The sequence below is a fragment of the Podarcis cretensis genome (assembly GCF_951804945.1).
Source record: "Podarcis cretensis genome assembly, chromosome: 2".
NCBI classification, from domain to species: Eukaryota; Metazoa; Chordata; class Lepidosauria; order Squamata; family Lacertidae; genus Podarcis; species Podarcis cretensis.
In genome coordinates, this window is record NC_137171.1 from 70,109,057 (window position 1) to 70,128,647 (window position 19,591).

A 19,591-nucleotide genomic window follows, 5' to 3' on the forward strand; every position below is an offset into this window, starting at 1 on the left:
CTTCCTGATGCAACACCACCAACTGGTACTGCTCTTCTTTTAATAGATATTCTATTATATATGGTACTTTTGTATTTAATTGTTCTTGTAAACCGCTTTGGGATTCCTTCTGGTTCTGTGAAGTGATATATAAATCTACTAAACTAATTAGCCACAGAGGAGGAAACACATTCAGGCATGATATGGCTAGATGGGGTAAAGGCCAAGGAGAGAGTGAGCCAGATAAAATCTTTGGCCAATGTAACTTCCACAGTGATGTCCCCTTCAGTAACTGAAATTTCAGCAGACCCACTTGCAAGCTTTCCTTTGCAATAGTATGTTTTTCTCCACCCCACCCCTAGAAAAAAAGGCAATCAATTAATATTCTCACCATACTTGACATCTGGTTTTTGTGCTGGCTGAAGAGATGTGGACACAGAAAACAGACACATGGGTCCGTTGGGGGGAGTCAAACCATTTTTTAATTTTGTGGCTCCCAGCCCTATCCTTCTATTTTAGTCTAGTCTAGTCTAGTCTAGTGTTTGTTTCCATGCTACAATCCCTACGCTGCTGACTAAATCCCACCCAAAGACCTTTGCTTTGAGCTGCATCGATCTGGGGCTGTTTGCTTTGCCTGAAGCAAAGGAACAAAGATCACAATTTTGTCCTTCCCTAGATGCCGCCATGACATCCCTGCTGCTCCTGTTGCTGCTGCTGATCTTTGTGGTTCTTATTCCAGGGCAACCATTCTGGGTGAGACTCCTGGGGCATCCATTTAACACCCATTTGATTTCTCTTTCCTCCCCACCCCCTGGCTTTTTGCTTAGGTCTCCCTCCTAGGCCCATGATAATTTATCCCCAAAATCTCATTCCCATTTTATCATTTCTACAGCTTGCCCAATAAGAGTGATAATACATTTGTCCCTGTGTCCCTATTTTCCAGGGACAGTCCCGGATTTACAGAGGCCACCCCGGTTTCTGATTTGATCTCATAATGTCCCACTTTTCCTTAGGATGTCCTTATTTTCATCAGAAAAATTCTGGAGGGTATGGTAGGGTGTCTCTTTTTTCATTAGCAAAATGTTGGAGGGTATGGAGTTATCCAACACCAGAGCCATCAGAAGGCAGTCCTGTATAGGGAAGTTTTTAAAAATCTAATGTTGCATTATGTTTTTATATATGTTGGAAGCCACACAGAATGGCTGGGGTAATTCAGTCAGAGGGATGGGGGTATAAATAGTAAAATGATGATGGAATAGGACGTCCCAATTTTCATCAGAGAAATGTTGGAGGGTATGTGAGGGCCTCCAGCAAGGAAGCGAAGCAGGAGGTAGGCTTGGTTGGTAAACTATTCAGGGTGAGATAGGCTTCAGGAAGGTCCCAGAGTCATGGAGGCCAATGTGCAGTGCTAGCACCCCACCACCACCTCAGACCCATCCTAATAGTTTGGGCCTAACCCTCTGCATTTGTGGGGCTTGTGAGTTGCCACTGTCTGGACTAAGATGCAAAGGCCTAGGCAACTCAAGCACGGTGTGGGGAAGGAACTGTGATGCCTGATTCATTTCAGTGGCTTTTCTGGTGTATTGCTTTATTACACAACGAGTGCATAGCTGCTTCTCAATTGTTCCAGGGAACCCCAAATGCCCACCGGGTAGGAACTCTGCTTCCTCAGCACTCAGACCATTGTATTTTGTTGAGTGGGATATGTGGTTCACCCACCCACCGCTTGAAGTCAATTTGCGAAACCATGGGAGCTCTGTGGGTTAGCGGCAAGCAACATATTCCATTCCCTTCCCAATGCCTGCGCAAAATGATGTGAAAGATTTTAAGAGCTTCATGTTTATTTTTCTGGCTTTAGAGGACGAGCAGTCCCCCTTTACTGCTCCCAAGGGAGTCCCAGTGTAGCCATGGGGGTGAAGGACCACACATATCTGCTATTTGGGTCCCTGAAGCACAGAGTCACACAAAGCGGCAAAACGCTCTTGCAGGTTATTAACAGGATCTTTATTTGAAGTGCATATGCAGAACAAAGGCACAGGGTGATCAGTACGCAACCTGTACACAGTAGTCAGGGTGCGCCCCTTTATATAGATTTGCAAAATAGAATACCACCTGATCTCTTGTAAGTCACCTGATTTCTTGTAAGTCACCTGATTTCTGGGAAATCGAAACTTATAATAAGTTCCTATATTACCATATAAGGTCTTGGTCTTCTCTCCCTGCTTCCTGCAACCTCCCTCATCCTGGTGTGACAATAAATCCTTGTTCTTTATCTCTATCTGCCCAGGCTAGACATTCTAACGAGGGGCCCATTTGCAATGTAACATTTAAGCATGCCCTTCAATAATAGAACAATTATATTGTAATATGCTCCTTCAGGGGGAGAGGGAAATCTCCCCTATGCGCCCCCCCAACCCCAACCCCTAAAATCTGGGAAACTTGTGCAAGGCTGCTTCCTCCCTCAAAGAACTGCCCAGTGGCATAGCGTGGGGGGTGCAGGGGGGGCCGGCCGCACCGGGCGCAACATCTGGGGGTTAGGGTTAGGGGGCGCAAATCCACGGGTTAGGGGGTGCAAATTACTTGCCTTGCCCCGGGTGCTGACAACCCACGCTACTCCACTGGAACTGCCTCAGCCATTTTTGCACTACCTCCTCCCCCAAAAATGTATACATAGGGTATGTGTTTCCTTCTACACAGGAAACATGTCTATTGTGCCATTTAAAACAGAAAGCAGCTGACAAGCCGTCCTTCAGGGTTGCTACAACCCCCCATCTCACACATGCTTTATGGTGCATACTCATAAGAGTGAGAGGGCTCCCACTCACTCCTGTCATCCCTCCTGTGGGCTGTGTGTGTATCAATACATCAGGGTAACCAATGCTGATTCCACCTCCCAGCATTCCTAGCAAGCGAGGCAAATGGTTAGGGATGCTGGGAATTGTACCTGCAAGCAACATGCTGGCAACCCAGATGCATACATTATGTAAGAATAGAAGCTATTCCTTTTGCCTTCATTCCTATTCCACCTTCAAGTTACCATTTCATCATGGGTCTCGGCCCTCAGCTGGAAGGAAGAGGAAATTTCCTACCACCTTGTAATATTACAATTGGTTGTGCACGAGTTTTAAATTCCCTCCCCGACCCTCTCTCTCACACTCAACTTTTATACCTACAGTTTACAGGCATCCCTAAGGATTTTAAGACAGATTTTACTTATTTGCTAAGGCATGACGGCTTCCAAAACAATGACACAATCAGTCAAAAAACACACTGAAAATAAAAAAATGCAGAATAAGTATGAAAACTAGGGCTTCATTTGAATTGATTAACTGATTAAATAACTTTTTAAAAATAAAACAAATTATTTTCTAAGCACAAGTACTTATAAAAGCTGCATATGGCAAGCACCCCACCTTTCATACACAGGAGAAGATACCCGTATTTTTCGCACCGTTGGACACACTTTTTTACTCTTAAAAAGTAAGGGGAAATGTCTATGCGTCCTATGAAGCGAATGTGTGGTCCCTGGAGCCAAATTGCCGGAGTGCGGCACACTCATGGACTGGTCTTTGGTAGTGGTGGTGGAGCCGCGCTCATCTACCGGCAGCCTTGGCTTCCCCCTGCAGCCCCGGGAAGCTTTGGAGCAATGGGAGGGCTGTGCGCCCATCCCCCACGCTTCTGGGCTGTTGAATGGGGGAGGTGGCGGGAAGCTTTGGAGCAACGGTAAGGCTGTGCACCCATGCCCCACGCTCCAGGGCTGCTGAATGGGGTTGGGGGGTGCTGCTCTGCCAGCAGCCTGCCCTTCCCCTCAAGGTTTGGAGCAGCAGGCAGGCTGTTCACTGAGAGAGGGGAGGAAGAGGACGGAGAGGAGGGGGACCAAGAAGCTGGATGAAGGGAGATGAGGTACCATATGTTGCCGTGAGTGGAGAGTCATGGTAGAGGGCAAAGGAGAGGGAGCAGTGAAGGGGAGAAATTGTAGACGTCACTTGAGGAGTTTGGGTGAAAGGGATGGAGAGGAGGAGGCTGGAAAAGGGGACTGTTCTGCTTGGGGGGGGGGAGAAAAAAGTGGGGAAAATGAAAGCCTCCCAAGCCTGCCGCTGAGAAGCTCTGCTTGGCTGTTTCTTGACTGTAATTCAAGTAAAGGGAATGTTTGCGAGCAGCTGGCAGGCTGTTCGCTGAGAGAGGGGAGGAAGAGGATTGAGAGGAAAAATGTGGCATTAGCAATGCTTTGGATGGATACGAAGATGGTATTTTACATGAAGATAGCGAAGAAAGTGATATCAGTGACTGTGAGCAACTGAGCTTCATAAATTCTGACTTTAGCAGTGATGAGTTCTTGGGGTTCCAGAAGACTAGATGAGTACTCAAATCTTAAAGTCTCTCTTCATTTGTTAATGACAGTGATGATGGTTCTTAATGCCATTGTTGACTGCTGTTCACTTTACATGGCTGTAATGTGATACTGATATACCGGTTGTTTATTAAATACAGTAGTTTATACAACATTTGATTCAGAATATTTTTTCCTTGTTTTCCTCCTCTAAAAACTAGATGCGCCCTATGATCGGGTGCATCCAATGGAGTGAAAAATACGGTACCTTTCCTAAGACGATGCTTCGTACAAAACACATGAATATAATCTAAAAACAAAAAAGCGGAAGCTTTTGGCTTCAGAGCCATGATTCATATATAAATTTAGGCTATAAACCCTTAGCTGGGATTAAGTTGCACTGACCTCTGGGGCTTACTTCTGAATAGACCTATCAAGCACCTCACTGTTAATTGATTAATCAACTAACCCAAAATTATGATGAATAAACAGAGATTTCTTTAATCAGATGACTGCTCTGATTAAACAAACAAAAATTAAAGGTAAAGGTACCCCTGCCCGTACGGGCCAGTCGTGTCCGACTCTAGGGTTGCGTGCTCATCTCACTCTAGAGGCCGTGAGCCAGCGCCGTCCGAAGACACTTCCGGGTCACGTGGCCACCGTGACGAAGCTGCAGCTGGCGAGCCAGCACCAGCGCAGCACACGGAAACGCCGTTTACCTTCCCACTATAAAGCGGTACCTATTTATCTACTTGCACTTAAGAGTGCTTTCGAACTGCTAGGTGGGCAGGAGCTGGGACCGAAAATTACAAAAATTACAAATCACAAATAAAATTCATTAAAAGGGTAGCCTGCCTCTCACACTATCCCTTTACATTTTAGAGGTGTTGTAGAATGGAAAAGGACAGATAATTTATAAATTATTTATATTACTTTCAAAAATGGTCTAAAAGCTTTCAAGGATGCATATGCTATACAGAATATATGTATATGTAGAATAGAGAGGCTCACTTGAGCCTTCTGGGGCCAGTTGAATGCAAGCCCCAAAAGGGCCTTTGAGGTGTTTATGTCCCAGAACAGAAAATGGTATGTTTAAACTATGCTGCAACACATCTGTTTTCTTTTCCGGGTAGGATCTGCATGGCCGGCCATTTAGGAAGATGCATGAAGGTGAGTTTCAACTTTGTGCTTGTGCCAGTGAAAGGAACAGTAGCCACAACATGAGCTATACCTTCCAAGCACATTCAAAGCATTCCCTGCCCCCAAGAATAGTGGGAACTTTAGTATGTTAAGGACACTTGGTTGTAGCTCTGTGAGATCCCAGGATTAATTTTATGTGGTTTTTTTTCTTTAAAAATGTTTAGGGGTACTCTCATTTTGACTCAAGAAAATCACCATTTTATAGTTCAAATTGGGGGAAATAAATACAGTAAATGGACAAAAGTACAAAGATTCACAAAATGTTTAGGGATATGTGTCCCCCCTGCATCCCCCCAGAAAAAGCACTGTTTTTATGTGTTTTGAATGTGCTGTAAAAGTATGCTGTGTACACAGCCTAGGATTCCAAGATTGGGATCCTACGGTCCTACCCAGATCACCAAAGAAAGGAGGCATCACCCCCTCTCTCCCTGCCTTCTATTGCGAGGTGAAAGACTATTGCACTACTTAAGTGCAAAGTAGTTCAATAGTCTTTCACCTCGCAATAGAAGTGAAGGAATGGGAGGCTGGTTTCAGGATTAATAACCATGCCTAGGATGGAAGAGAATTGGTTATTTCCCTGCAACAGAAGTGCTCATTTGAGGAAAGAAGCCTATGTCCATGGCACAATTGCATGAAAAGCGTAGGTGTCTTCTATCAGCTTAGAAGGCACATGGATGTGACCAGAAGCAGGGGCAACTCCCGCCAGGTGGCCAGGCAGGACAGAAGTGTGATTTGCCAGCATTTATATTATTGCACACCACCTCATTCTCCAAGCGGTGCAAGAGCTCAGGGATCCCAGGGTTTGTGTTTCCTTTGGGGAGTGAGGCACAGCAGGGACAGTGCCGCCTTTATGATACATGGTTTATTTACACATATATACAACCTGAGCCTACAATGGAGGGGTTCATAACATCAACGCCCAAAAGGGTCTTGTTTCTCCCATAGCCGCAGCCTTGGATTCAAACAGAAAGTAAACATGGCTCTGAAGCATTCCTCTGACTTTCTCTCCAACTTATGCTTTACCTCTCAGTCACATCGCTGCAAAACTCAGCCTTTGGCCACCTTGCCATCTTACACAGACACGCTTTTCCTTTGTTCTCTTAATGGTCCACCCAGGTAATCACCTCAACACAGGAAGTCAGCCTGACTTATAATTTAACAATTGCTGGTTCCTGTTATGACACAGGAATTTGAAGAATTCTGGGGCCTTGATCAAGACAAAGATTTCATAACAATATTTCTGAGCCTGTATCCTCAGTGGAAGCAGCCCATTTATTTTTTGCCTTGCAGAGACAGAACTCAGTGAGCACGAGCCCTGCCATTTCCCTTTCCGCTTCCAACGTGAAATGCACCATTCTTGCATCACGAGTCATTCCATATTTCATAAGCACTGGTAAGCTTCTCTTCTTCACGAGAAAGAGTCATATGGGGAGTACAAACAGTAGAACACGCTAGGGAAATGGGGACGGCGGACTTTGAGGTGGTATGTGGGGAAAGGCATGATGGCCTGCAGCTTCCCGCTTTGGATTAGGCCCAGCTTCTAGGTTTTCCTTCCATGACTCAAAACGCTTCTCCATCAGGTGTGCCACCACAGAGAACTACGACCGAGATGGGAAATGGAGGTACTGTGGGAAAGGGGAGAGGCCAAGAGGTGAGTCGGTAGGGGGAAGTGGGAATGAAAGAATCCGTTTGAACCACAGCAGGCAGTGAGGGGAGAAGCTTCACCAGGGTGTGCAAGCGCCCCCACCCCCGGTTGTTTAGCCTAAAGTGATGCTGGTCATCAAGAAAGCAAGAAATAAATTTGTACAGCCTCCAGCGCTGCCAGTCTTTACGACCAGCAGCATGCAGCACCCAGGCCTTACTCCGGTATCCATGTAGCTCACAGGTTGAAAAGCTCAGGCCCACTGGCCAAACACAGAATTATCCTCAGGCCTCAGGGCTCTTCCTGGGCTAAGCCACACCTGCTCTCCCGAAGTCAAACCCCTCACGATCCCGCCTTCACACTCTTGTGTTTTTGCCTGGCTTAAATGTGCCCTTGAACTCCAAGAACGCCTCTTGCTTGTCTGGATGGAGGATAGCGAGCGGTGTGTGAATGTGTGTAGAAACCAACCTACTATACTAAGGGCAAAATTCATTTGTTCCAGCCACTTTTCCCACTCACCATTGGCATGTGACCTTCACAGAATTATAGAATTGGCAGGGACCCTGAGGATCATCTAGTTCAACCCTCTGAAGAGAACATAACTCTTGGACTGAAAAAAATTATCTATCCCCGACATAGCCCAAAGCCTGAGACTTCCAGCCATTACTGACTATTGGATTTATTTATTTTTTGGCAGGACACTGTGACCCTAACCCATGCCAGAACGGTGGGGACTGTGAAGCTAGGCGAACGGGATTCCATTGTATCTGTGCAGCTGGCTTCCATGGGAAACACTGTGAGAAAGGTATCTGAGGCTGGTTCCTGGAACTATAGCACATGGAGACCTGGCCTTGGATATCTGCCAGGCACCCTGGTCAACTTAAAAAGGTCTTTACTATGGGGCAAACCTGATCTTATGTCTCCTGCCTGAGACTGAGAACCGGCAGCACATCAATCAACATGGCTGATAGCCATGCCTCCATTACGAAAGGGGCTGGTGGACCTCCAGAACCTCACAGTGTTAGGTTGGGTAGCTCTTTTTATTCCTGGTACATAAAAACTCAGTATGGAGATTATTAAGGACCATGACATCATATTGGCACATATGGTGACCTGGCTGTTTTCACACCCCATGAATCAACCTTTGCCAACTTGATGCCCTTCAGATGTTTTGAACCACAGCTCCTATCAGTCCCAGTCAACTGTGCTCTGGTCCATAACATCCCATCACTTTATTTTTCAGAAAACTGCTTTGGAACTAAAGGACTGCTGCACATTGGCAGGAAGGACACCTGGGTGCGGCACCGGCCTACTGGACCAGAGGAGTGCCATTGCGCAAGGAAGAAGCTTGTCTGCAAGCCCATGCATGCAAAGGGTCAGAGCTGAGCAGAAGTTGACATAAAGTGGGGATGGGTGGGTGGGGCAAAACAAGGCAGACAGGTGGGATAAGACTACCCTGTGTGGTCACTACATTGCCTGGGCTTCATTTGAAATAACTATTAACAAAGGTAATAGTTTCTAATTCACTTCCCTGACAAAGACAACACAAAGTGTAATCACTGAGTATCGCTCATTATATCATATCTAGATTTCTGATTTTTCACTGGATAAAATTAAGCATTGCACACAAGTGCATGTAACAAATCTTCAATAATTAAAAACCAAATGAAACCAGAAAAGCTGCTTGTGGAAACTTTGATTTGGAGTGGGGGGGGGGTGTTGCAGGGAGATGCATAAACCTTTCTTTGCCTGCCTGTTATTTTTCTGTCCCAGGGGCTCCGGGAGCACCTTTTTCTTTAGAAAAATAAAAAAAAAGGCTGCTAGCATTTTGTTACATGCATCTGTATGTAATGTTTAGTTAGGTCCTTTGTATTCCAGTGATGCTGCATCTAAAAGGCTTGAGAAGAAGTCTTTTCATGCCCATCCTTGGCTGCAGCCACTGTAATTCTAAAATGATTAGAACTCCTATAATCTTTTGAACCTCATCAAAACAAAATATAAACTCCTCCAAGCAGGTATCTTTGTACTGTTGTAATGAAGGTTCTTACTCCAATATCCTCATCATCCCTAGAGCCTGTAATATAGTAATGGTACATGAGATGGATCCAGTCTATGTTAAGAGTGCATTCCTATATATGCCTACACAGTTGTAATTTTCATTGATTTCCAGTGAGGCTTACTTCCCAGGAAAGTTGGTACAGGACTGCAACCTTGGTTGAACTTAGGTTCCATTGAAATCAATAGAATGAATGACGGTTGACTATTTGCCAATGGATTTCAATGGGAACTAAGTTCAACTAACATGTTCTGGCTCCAGCCCATAAAGATCATAGTCCTGCATTTTAAGCCCAACACAATATGTATTATTTTAATCAAAACACAATTTTAAAGAAATCATAACACATTAGAGCCATGGCTCACAGGGAATTTACACCAGAGACTGTTTTCAATGCGAGACTTGAGTCTGAGGGCTCATCCATGCTTCCTCTTGTCCTGCTACTTCCCTCCCCCCAAAATTCCACTCTTTAGAAAAACATGTTCCCTCCTGCCTCTGTGACTATAAAAGCTGCTTGATATTCATATCTCTACCACTGAATCCTTTCACAGCTTGGAAATAAGCAGTGTCTCATGCTAACATCTGCAGATGAAACAACTTTTAAAGGCATTGACAGAAGCAGAGGCCAGTCATTAGACCTGGAACGTTAAAACTAAAACAAATGTGCCGTATGAGTGGCCCAAACCAAAGCCAACTCCCATGCACCTGGAATTAGGAAGAATGTCTTCTGGGGACCCAGCAATGCTGGTGCCTGCATTATAGGTGGTGGACTTGTCTCATAATGCACAAGGCAAAGATGAAAGATGGGCATAGAGAGGTAATCTTGTCATGACAGAGCACAAGGAATGCAGCTGTCACACTGTATATGGAACGAGGAGAGATAGGATTATTCCTTAGTTGATGGGTCAGCAGGTCAAAAACATCATAGCAGGGAAGGGAAGGAGTAGGCTGTTAAGCAGATACTAGATTGATGGAGTCTCAACTGCACTGTAAATTTTTGAGCCAGACCTTGCTCTCAGTTGTCTCTGAGGGTCAATAGCTCATTGGCAGAGCAGATGCATTGTATGCAGAGGGTTCCAGGTTCAGTCCCTGGCGTTGTTGTTGTTCAGTCGTTTAGTTTGGTCCGACTCTTTGTGACCCCATGGACCAGAGCACACCAGGCACTCCTGTCTGATATAAAAGATCCCTGCTTAAAGAGCCTAGACTGGTGCTGCTGCCAGTCAGAGCAGAGTAAGGCAATATTGGGCTACATGGGGCAAAACAGTCTGACCTCATACAAGGCAACTTCCTGTGATCTATATCACTTTCTCTGACCCACAGCATGCAAAACAAACACTTGTATGAATGGAGGCCGCTGTCTAGAAGTGAAGCACGGCTCGGTGTGTAGCTGCCCTGAAGGGTTTTCTGGCCCACTGTGCGATATAGGTATGTTTCTATTTTTAAAATATTTAAGAATTACACTTACAAATCTTACAGTTGTAAGTGGTTTACAACAGAATAAAATGCACCATGAATACCATATTAAAAATAGTAAAGTAGGAAAATATATCAGTTTGCATGTATGCATGTTTAAAACTGCCCAGCTTTGAAAACCAGTGTTGACTAATGAAATGGAAAATGGGAACTGCTGCTGTTGGCAAAAAAATAATAAAAAGATGTACACCAGTTAAAGTTACTTCAGTCACATAGTTAATGTCCTATTCTTCAATTCTGAACATTGTATGTGGCCCCTGAACTGAAGCATAGATTCCTCACCCCTGATGCAATAGTGAGAAGGGGCTGTTCTCTTTGGAGAGGGTAGACAGGGGCATAAAAATATTACCTTATTCAAGGCCTAACCCTTTTTCCAAAGCACCTGAGGGTCCCTGGTCTTTTTATTCCCTAGAGCACACTCAGACCTGCTACAGAGAGAATGGGCGGCTATACCGAGGCATGGCCCACTACACTGTCTCAGGGGCACCGTGCCTCCCCTGGGACTCCCCACTCCTGTTAAATGAGTTCTCCAGCAGTATGAACAACTCATCCATCTTTGGCCTGGGGCCACACGCCTTTTGCAGGTGAGATATATTTTAGCATGGGAAATGGGGATGCTTGTGACAGAACACAGGAAATGTTAGTGAGAGGCAGCACCGGCTCTATCAATTGACAAAGTAAGGCAGCTGCCTCAGGCAGCAGATGTTGGGGGTGGGAGTCAGGGAGTGGTGGCATGGGATTGAAGGACAGAGTAGTCTGTGCCACATACAGTCTGCCCTGTGCCTCCTACACTATGCTGAACCCCTTAGGTGCAGCAGCAGATACTGTCCTGTTGTAAGCGCTGAAGTATAATTCAGCAGCTGTGATTCCAGATGGCTTTTGGAAGTGGGAGAGGAGCACCATATTGGCTTTTGCCTCAGGCAGCAAAATGCCTTGGTCTGGCACTGGTTCAGAGGGCATCTGGGGGAAAGTGTCCAGGTATGGAAAGGGCCACAACTAACATCCAAGGAGTAGAGCAGATGAAAGGAAATTGAAATGCTATGGGGTGAGGTGAGGTAAAGGAATGCAGCTGGCACATGGACAGGGGACAGATGGGAGATACATGCAATAAAATTATTATTATTATTATTATTATTATTATTATTATTATTAAAGCAAGATTGCTGAGCATTGCCCTTGCTTAAGAGAGGACTGGGCCTTTTCTTTGTGCAGAAACCCAGATGGTGACAGCCGCCCATGGTGTTATGTGCTGCGCAATATGCAGCTCAGCTGGGAATTCTGCAATATCACCAGCTGCCATCCCCAATATACAGGTGAGGCATACCATTTGCTCTGGAAGAAATGGCGTGTGTGGCTGAACCTGACATGAATGAGAGCTAAACTGTTTTCTCCCCAGAAACCATGGCACCAACGGCAGCAGTACCTCTGGCATCTTTGGAAAGAGAGTCAATGGCTCCGAAGAAGCCCGAGAGCGTCAGGCCAACAGCTGGACCAAGCCAAAGTGTCCCCATCCCAGCTCCAGTGTGTGGGCTGCGCTTTCCCAAGACCACCACCTCCTCACGCAGTCGTGTAGTGAGAGGCATGGTGGCACTTCGTGGCTCCCACCCCTACATGGCTGCCATCTACATAGGGGATCAATTCTGTGGAGGAAGCCTCATTGCTTCCTGCTGGGTGCTGACAGCTGCACACTGCCTAGAGTTCAGGTAAGTCTTACCATCCATCCCAAAGTCCACTGACACTGGGCTGCATCCAGGCTACTTGAACATAGTGCGCAATGAAATCAGTGAAAGTTAGGTTGTGGCTAGCTTGCCCCACTGAGGTACATTAGGCCAGAGTTTGGAATGATGGTAGAAATCCTTATCAGCTTGATGGAGATGACAGACGTGTTAATTTATTGATGGTCACTCGTTAAAGCTCTCTCCCCCCACTGCATCCCATGTTATGTGGCCCAATCCTATGCCTGTTCAATGAGACATGCCTCACTAAGTTCAGTGAGATATACTACCAAGTTAATGTGCATAGGATTGTTGGGAAACCTGCGTCCCTCCACATGTTGTTTGACCACCACTTTCATCCTCCCTGGCCGTTGGACATGCTGGCTGGAGCTGATAGGAATTGGGAGTCCAACAACATCTGGAGAAAACCATGTTGGCTACACCAAAATCTGGAGAATCCTGTTCTGAGCCATGAAAGACTATGCTGACCACAGATCTTTTACCATAGGCCAGATGTTTCCAAGATTTCAGTGGTGCTGGGCCAGACCCAATACAACAGAAGCACAGATGGCTCCGTGAAGTTCCAAGTACAGAATTATCTACTGCATGAGCATTATTCTGAGATCACCAAACGCCATGACATTGGTGAGAGCCTCTTTTTTATGTCCTGCACCCCCTCACCACCACAAGGTAGCCGGATTTGCCTGAGCCCTCATTGGCTACAACAACCAGTCCAATCTCCTTAGCCCAAGTGGCTCATGAAACATTTTGGGGGCTCTATACGGCATTCAACCTCACCAAGACCAACCCAGAAGAGCCCCTAGTTAGTCTTTCCAGACTTGTGTGTATCTCTCAAGGACATGAACTGCAAGGCCCTAATCTGGTGCTGGGGGATCTGAGGCCCTCCAAATGTTGTTAGACTCCATCTCCCATCATCCCTGACCATTGGCTGAAGCTGGTGGGAGTTGGGAGCCCAGCAATATTTGAAAGGCCACAGGTTGACCATTTCTGCCATGATCCATGCCATGCTGCCCCAGGAGGGAGTGGAAAATGTGATACTGTATTGGATTATGGTGGGCCAGAAGTCTGCTCACCTGCCCTGCTGGTGGGAGTCTTCATTCTAAGTTTCTTTTCCCAGCCCCAGTCCAAAGTCGATCAAGGAAGACAAGGCTTTCATCCACTCCTACCTGTCTGCCCGCCCACCCATGCAAACCTCATCCCTGAGCCCCAATTCTAACCTGCTCTCTTGTACTCTCCCCAGCACTGGTGCGATTGAAGGAGAAGACGCCAGGACACTGTGCTGAGTTGTCACACTCCATCTTGCCAGTGTGCCTACCAAATTCAACAGAGACATTTGACACCAGCAAGCCATGCCAGATCGCAGGATGGGGACATATGTACGAAGGTGAGAAGGGAGTGGTCAGATGAAGACATGAAGTTTAAGCAGGCCTTATTATCCTTCCCTTAAACATCCACGCCTGCTGGCTGGCCACCTGTTCCCACAGAGAGGGAGGGCATGATGCTGTCTCATATTCTTCCCTGCCCCTCCCTTATCAGCCATTTTTGAAATCCCCACTCATGCTGGAGGAGGATAAACAAGGTGCCAGATGGTGCCTACAATTCCTTAGCATCTTTTGCATCTTGATCTACCATATTGAGCAGGGTTTTTTTCACTGATCAGCAAAGACAGCCCACAGCTAAACTCTTCCTTACAAGAGGGATTGTTTGGGATTGTCAGCGGATTGTTTGGGATTGTCAGCGGACTCGTGAGGTCTCAGGATGCCCAGTTTTTTCAATGGCCACAAGGCCAAACTTGGATTGTGCGTTTGGATGGATTGGTTCACTGGGTTCCTCTTCTTTCCCTGCAGGAGCCAACAAACTCTCTGTGTACCTGCAGGAGGCAGATATGCCTATCATTCCTCATGAGCAGTGTCGTTCTGAAGAGGTCCATGGGACCCACATTGCAGAAGACATGTTGTGTGCTGGGTACATGGATGGAAGAGCTGATGCTTGTCAGGTGAGACTATTTTGAATTACCGGCAGCACAGGGAGATCTCTGGCACACAGAACAGAGCAGGCTTTGTGGTGGAGACAAGCATTCATGTTTGCAAATTCATTCATTTATTGCATTTATATCCCACCCATAGAAGCCAACTCCTAGGGGCCAAGGTCCCTTTATTTGAGGAGGCATTGCCATTCAAAAGGTGTGCGTGTGCAGCATCCTGTGATTGATTATGCAGGGTGGGGCATGTACCACTGATCCCACCTTTTTCTCCAAGGAGTTCAAGGTGGCAAACATCAGAAGGCAGATACTGGCCCATTAGGCTAGGAGCAAGTGTGAAGGCTAAAACCTTGAATTTATGTTCTGTTCCTCCTACCCCCATGCTCTTCCTATTCTCTGCTATTAATCTCTGTACCTTCCCTGTATGAAGTGCCAGAGGCATTTGTAACAAGAACGGTTTCCCTTGGAAGGTAGTGGACTCTCCTTCCTTGGAGTTTTTTAAGCAGAGAATGAATGGTCATCTGTCACGGATGTTTCAGCTGAGATTCCTGCATCGCAACAGTTGGGCGGATGAGCCTTGTGGTCCCTTCTAACTCTACAATTCTATGATTCTATTATTCTAAGTGTTGATCTCAATAACAAAACGTGAAGTGGGAAGGGGATGGGTTTGATTCTGGACTCTGCCTGTGTATTCACACCCCTGCTTTCTGTGTTGCAGGGAGATTCTGGTGGACCCCTGGTGTGTGATGAGCAAGGCAAGGCCACGCTATATGGCATCATCAGCTGGGGCACAGGCTGTGCGCTGGAGAACAAGCCTGGGGTCTATACCAGAGTCACTCACTATCTTGACTGGATCCAAAACCACATGTGTTAGCAAGCCTGAGATGGTAGTTTCACAAAGCCAAAACCTTTGCAGCTGCCTTTTGCGGGGGTGGGGGGATGGATGGGGGTACAGTGTCTTTCTCTGCAGCTATTGATCTGCTCTGTGTATGTGTGTAAGCATGTGTGTGTGTGTGTGTGTGTGTGTGTGTGTGTGTGTGCAATTCTGCTAGACTAGACAGTGAGTATTTCAGAGATTTTTTTTTTTTAAGTCAGATATGTCTGTGTCATTTACCCACCATAAAATAAATCAAATTTCCAACAAAGGGAAATTGTCAATTGTCCAATATGGGCACTATCATTTCTGAGGAAATGCTACCTGGGATTTTAGTGCTACCTGACATTGATTGGTCCAGCTGATTACCCCTAAGACTGTTTTCATGTTCTTTGTCTTGCCTTCTCCCCTGAACACCTCACATTTCTCCTCCTCACTTCCATCTTCCTCACAGAACACTGGCATGTTTCTCCCACCCCCGCCCTACAGCCCATCTTCTTCAGCTCCAGGCAACACCCTCTGCATTATTCTTGAATGCTCACAGAGCTATGGAAGCTGTTGTCCTGTGGCCAAGCCCATGGCCGCTCAAAACCGGCTCTCAGAAAAAGAGCTTGTAGGAAAGGAGTGCCAAGATCACAGGCCTAATTTGAGCATGTTAGTATCTTGTGCATGCTCCCCCAAGAGGAAAAAATATACAAAAACGTGTTGAAGCGGGGGGGGGGGGGGGAGGGGGCGCGGAAGAGAAGATTTATTAATTTCTGAACACCAGAGGGCAGCCCATGTCCACACTATCTCCAGTAAGAGACTCCAGAGCATGGAGGGCAAATTTGCATTGACTGAGACTAGGAAACTCATTGAACATAATTTTTATCACCACTTTATGACATATACTAGCTAGCAGTTCGAAAGCACCTCCGGGTGCAAGTAGATAAATAGGGACCGCTTACCAGCGGGAAGGTAAACGGCGTTTCCGTGTGTGGCTCTGGCTCGCCAGATGCAGCTTTGTCACGCTGGCCACGTGACCCGGAAGTGTCTCCGGACAGCGCTGGCCCCTGGCCTCTTAAGTGAGATGGGCGCACAACCCCAGAGTCTGTCAAGACTGGCCCGTACGGGCAGAGGTACCTTTACCTTTACCTTTAGGTAGGAAAGCCCAGAGATTGGTGGGATGACAAGCAAGGGTATGCCCAGCCTACCAGGATTCAAGCAGCACAGAAATTGGGACACAGTGACAGAGACCAGCTGGAAAAAGAAACCTGCAAGTGCTATGTGCACGATGCGGAAGGACCAAAGAGTTTGTTACAGAACTTACGGTATATTCTCAGAAGAAAGTACATAGTACACTGCACTGTGCCCTTTTCAACTACATGTTCATACCCTGGCAGAGAACCACAGCATTATACAGGGCATGGCAAAGCACGTGTCTCAGGGCTCATCTCATCTCATCATTTTATTTGTATGCTGCCTTTCCATAGTTAAAACCATGCTCAAGACAGCTCACAACATGGAAAAAACCCACCTAATTACAAACATAATAAAAGTAGTTGTAAACAATAAAAAGTGCATTAATGAAATTAAAGTTTCCACAAAAATCATAAGATCTAAAAAATTTCATTGTTGTTGGCATTCCTGTATCTAAAATAAAACTGTAAGAAATGAAGATCAATAACAGCAACAACCTCCCTCCCCCTCACAAAACCCTCTAAACAAAACCCCAGTGCAACAGTCTGTTTGGCAGCCTCAGCTTTTGTAGCTGGGGTCAGTCAGGGCCCTCCCCTCCCAGGCCAGGTGGAAAAAGACCTGCAAGGCAGGGGGCAGGTCTTCCAGGACTCACAGCCAGGATGAGCTGGCTCATTCTCCTTAACGTAGGGATGTTAAGACATGTAGCACTTCAGATGTTGCTGCACTACAAGTCTCTTCATCCTTGATCATGGGCAATGCAAGCTGGGCCTGATGGGAGTTGGAGTCCATCAATATCTGGACAGCCATAGGTTCCTCATCCCTGACTTCATGTCTCCTTGAGAAATGTGTGTGTTACAAGGAACCAGGCTGCCAAGGGACCCATGTTTTACACATAACTCTGTGTACAAATCACCATTAATTGAGGCTCGTGTATTTCTTTGACACAACAGTAACTGAAAACTTACATTTCTGACTAGCAAATAATGCTAACCTATATGTACAAGATATGCCTGCACAATCTTGCATGTTCAAGCCTGTGATAAGACAGACCTCTGGTAACCAGCTCTGAATATATCTGTCTGTCAATCCCTGAACGTTTTTAACAGAAAGCCAGACTATGTGCCATAGAATTTGGGGTGCCTAGTCTTCAGGTTCTGCCTAAGGCATCCTAAATCCCTGCATTACAAGGAGTTCGACTAGACAAACTCTACAATTCTGATTCTATGAAAACTCTATAAAGATGTGGCAGTGCTACTCTATGCCAAGACAGGCTATGCTGGGCTTGCCAACAAATCAGATCAATATTGTGAAAGCAAAGTTCACACAGAGCCATCCCATCAAGGCATAAGTCTGCTGTCTTTTGTCTAAACATGTGGAGGAGGTCTAAAGTCTCTTTACAGACACAATGATAGGACAGTCTGTTTGCAACACCTTCCAGGGATCTGTCTAGCATTAAAATCAACTCAGCTGCTTTGACAATACCTCTCCACCTATGACTTTGTGGCTGTTTTGCCCCATGAATCCCTGGTACTGCCAGCATTATCCTGTGTGGCTCAAGGTACCCTAGGTGGACTAGCTAGGAGACCATGAGTAGCCAGGGCTTACAATTTTGCACATACTTTACTACATACTGAGCTGTAGTCCTCCTGCAAAGATTTGGAAGCAGCATGAAAGACGCATCGTTTTCCATGGATAGATCCGCCCCACTCCTGTGCTGCTCCAATACAACGGGCTTTAAAAACGGGCGGGGGGGGGGGACCCTTCAGAACCTATTTTCAGGGGCAACAAATCAGCAGCAGCAACCCATTTTTCAAGCCACTTTTCCAACTCTTGGGTCAGGGTGGGGGCGGGAAACCGCGGCCTGCCTCCAGCCTCGATCACTGTTCCTGAGCGCTGGAAATGTTACCGAGGAATGCTGGCTGCAGATTCTATTCAGAGCCACAGGAAGAGAGTGGAGACCATCAAACCCGCTCCCCCACCCCCTACGAGCCTGTGCCAGACCACAGCTATGATGGATGTTTGGCCCAACGTCTCCTTGAGAACTGGTGCCTGATGGTTCTGGGCCTGGCTCCTTATCGCACAGCATCACTGGGCTTGGAAGCTAAAGGGAGTGCAGAAGATTGGAGCTGGGCCCTGGGCCTTGTGGAATCCAGCTCCCATGGCGCCAACAGCTGTTTTTAGATGGGTGAAGGGTCAATGTTTCAAGTTTTTCTATTTTGAGCCACAAAGCTGGGGAAATTAGTCAGCCTCTGGCCTCTGCGTGTCTGAGTCAAGCAGCCCGGCCAGCCTGGCTTGAGATTCCCATCCTAGCTCATGGGCAGACTCAACCTCTTCTGTCCCCTAATCCTCTCAGCTCCCCCCACCTTCCCCCATCTCCAAGGCCTTAGTTGCAGCTTGGTTACATTCATCTGCTGAGCCAGGATGGAAATTTTGCACAAACAGGTTCCGTATCAGCTCAGCTCCTGCTTCCTCAGAGTCCACACTTCCGCTGGTCCTGTGCCTAGAAAGCACGGGTCCAAGTAGTTTTCAGCTTCTCCTGTGCTTTCTAGGCATAAGTGTGAGCGGTTTTGCATTTGCCCTGCCACTTTCCCCCCATAAACTGCTCTTTAGCTCTAAATCAGGGCAGAGAAAACTTGATTGATGTTTGCTCTGACTTGGCAGCAAGCACCAGGTTTCCCCAGGGAAAGTGGAAATGTGGATGAGCCCTCAGTTTTGGGTTACCTTTTGTCACCCCTGTACAAATAGGGACATACCGCATCCATGGCAAAGCTGCTACAGTAGGTGTACGGAACATTTGGCCTTCCGGATGTTGCTGCACAACAATTCCCATCAGCCCCAGCAAGCATGGTGAATGGCCAAGGATGATTAGTAACATCTGGGGGAGCAAAGTTTCCCCTCTGTACTACACCCTGTCCCTTTACACGTCCAGCAGCAAAATGCAACACCAAAATCCTCCCCCCCGCCTTCCGTTGGACTTCATAGTTGTGGCGCCCATGAAGCCCTGCACCCAGTGCGACCAAACAGGTTGCGCTCCCCTATATCCACCTTTGATGTTGCAATTTCCCTTCTGAAAAGGAGTTTTGCTCTGGACTTGACCTGCTCCTCTCAGGTGGGCGCCATTGCCATTCTAAGGGAATGAGG

At 46.6% G+C, this 19,591-nt stretch overlaps 1 protein-coding gene and 1 long non-coding RNA gene across 3 annotated transcripts; one reads left to right on the forward strand and one right to left on the reverse strand.

Annotated features, from left to right (window-relative positions):
- Window positions 1-606: 606 nt before the first annotated feature.
- Window positions 607-15,542, forward strand: F12 (coagulation factor XII). Of its 2 annotated transcripts, XM_079967729.1 has the most exons (14): window positions 607-732; window positions 5,443-5,479; window positions 6,800-6,902; window positions 7,090-7,160; window positions 7,849-7,956; window positions 8,395-8,526; window positions 10,528-10,632; window positions 11,093-11,264; window positions 11,893-11,993; window positions 12,077-12,383; window positions 12,904-13,040; window positions 13,657-13,800; window positions 14,264-14,412; window positions 15,116-15,542. In XM_079967729.1, the coding sequence occupies exons 1-14, from the start codon at window positions 664-666 to the stop codon at window positions 15,269-15,271; spliced, it is 1,791 nt and encodes a 596-aa protein (XP_079823855.1). In that variant the 5' UTR covers window positions 607-663; the 3' UTR covers window positions 15,272-15,542. The 2 variants fall into 2 exon arrangements, with proteins under 2 accessions (XP_079823855.1, XP_079823856.1); XM_079967730.1 differs by lacking the exon at window positions 10,528-10,632.
- A 459-nt stretch (window positions 15,543-16,001) lies between these two features.
- Window positions 16,002-18,775, reverse strand: LOC307209754. Its single transcript, XR_013835748.1, has 2 exons — window positions 16,394-18,775; window positions 16,002-16,147 (listed from the first exon to the last, which is right to left on the reverse strand). It is a non-coding gene; the product is annotated as an uncharacterized lncRNA (long non-coding RNA).
- Window positions 18,776-19,591: the final 816 nt, after the last annotated feature.

Excerpts from the sequence above, each read along its gene's own strand:
- F12 (XM_079967729.1), top strand. The coding sequence starts at position 664 with ATGACATCCCTGCTGCTCCTGTTGCTGCTGCTGATCTTTGTGGTTCTT. Across the intron at positions 733-5,442 it reads TTCCAGGGCAACCATTCTGG|GATCTGCATGGCCGGCCATT; the intron begins GTGAGACTCCTG and ends TTTTCCGGGTAG. Across the intron at positions 7,957-8,394 it reads TGGGAAACACTGTGAGAAAG|AAAACTGCTTTGGAACTAAA; the intron begins GTATCTGAGGCT and ends TTTATTTTTCAG.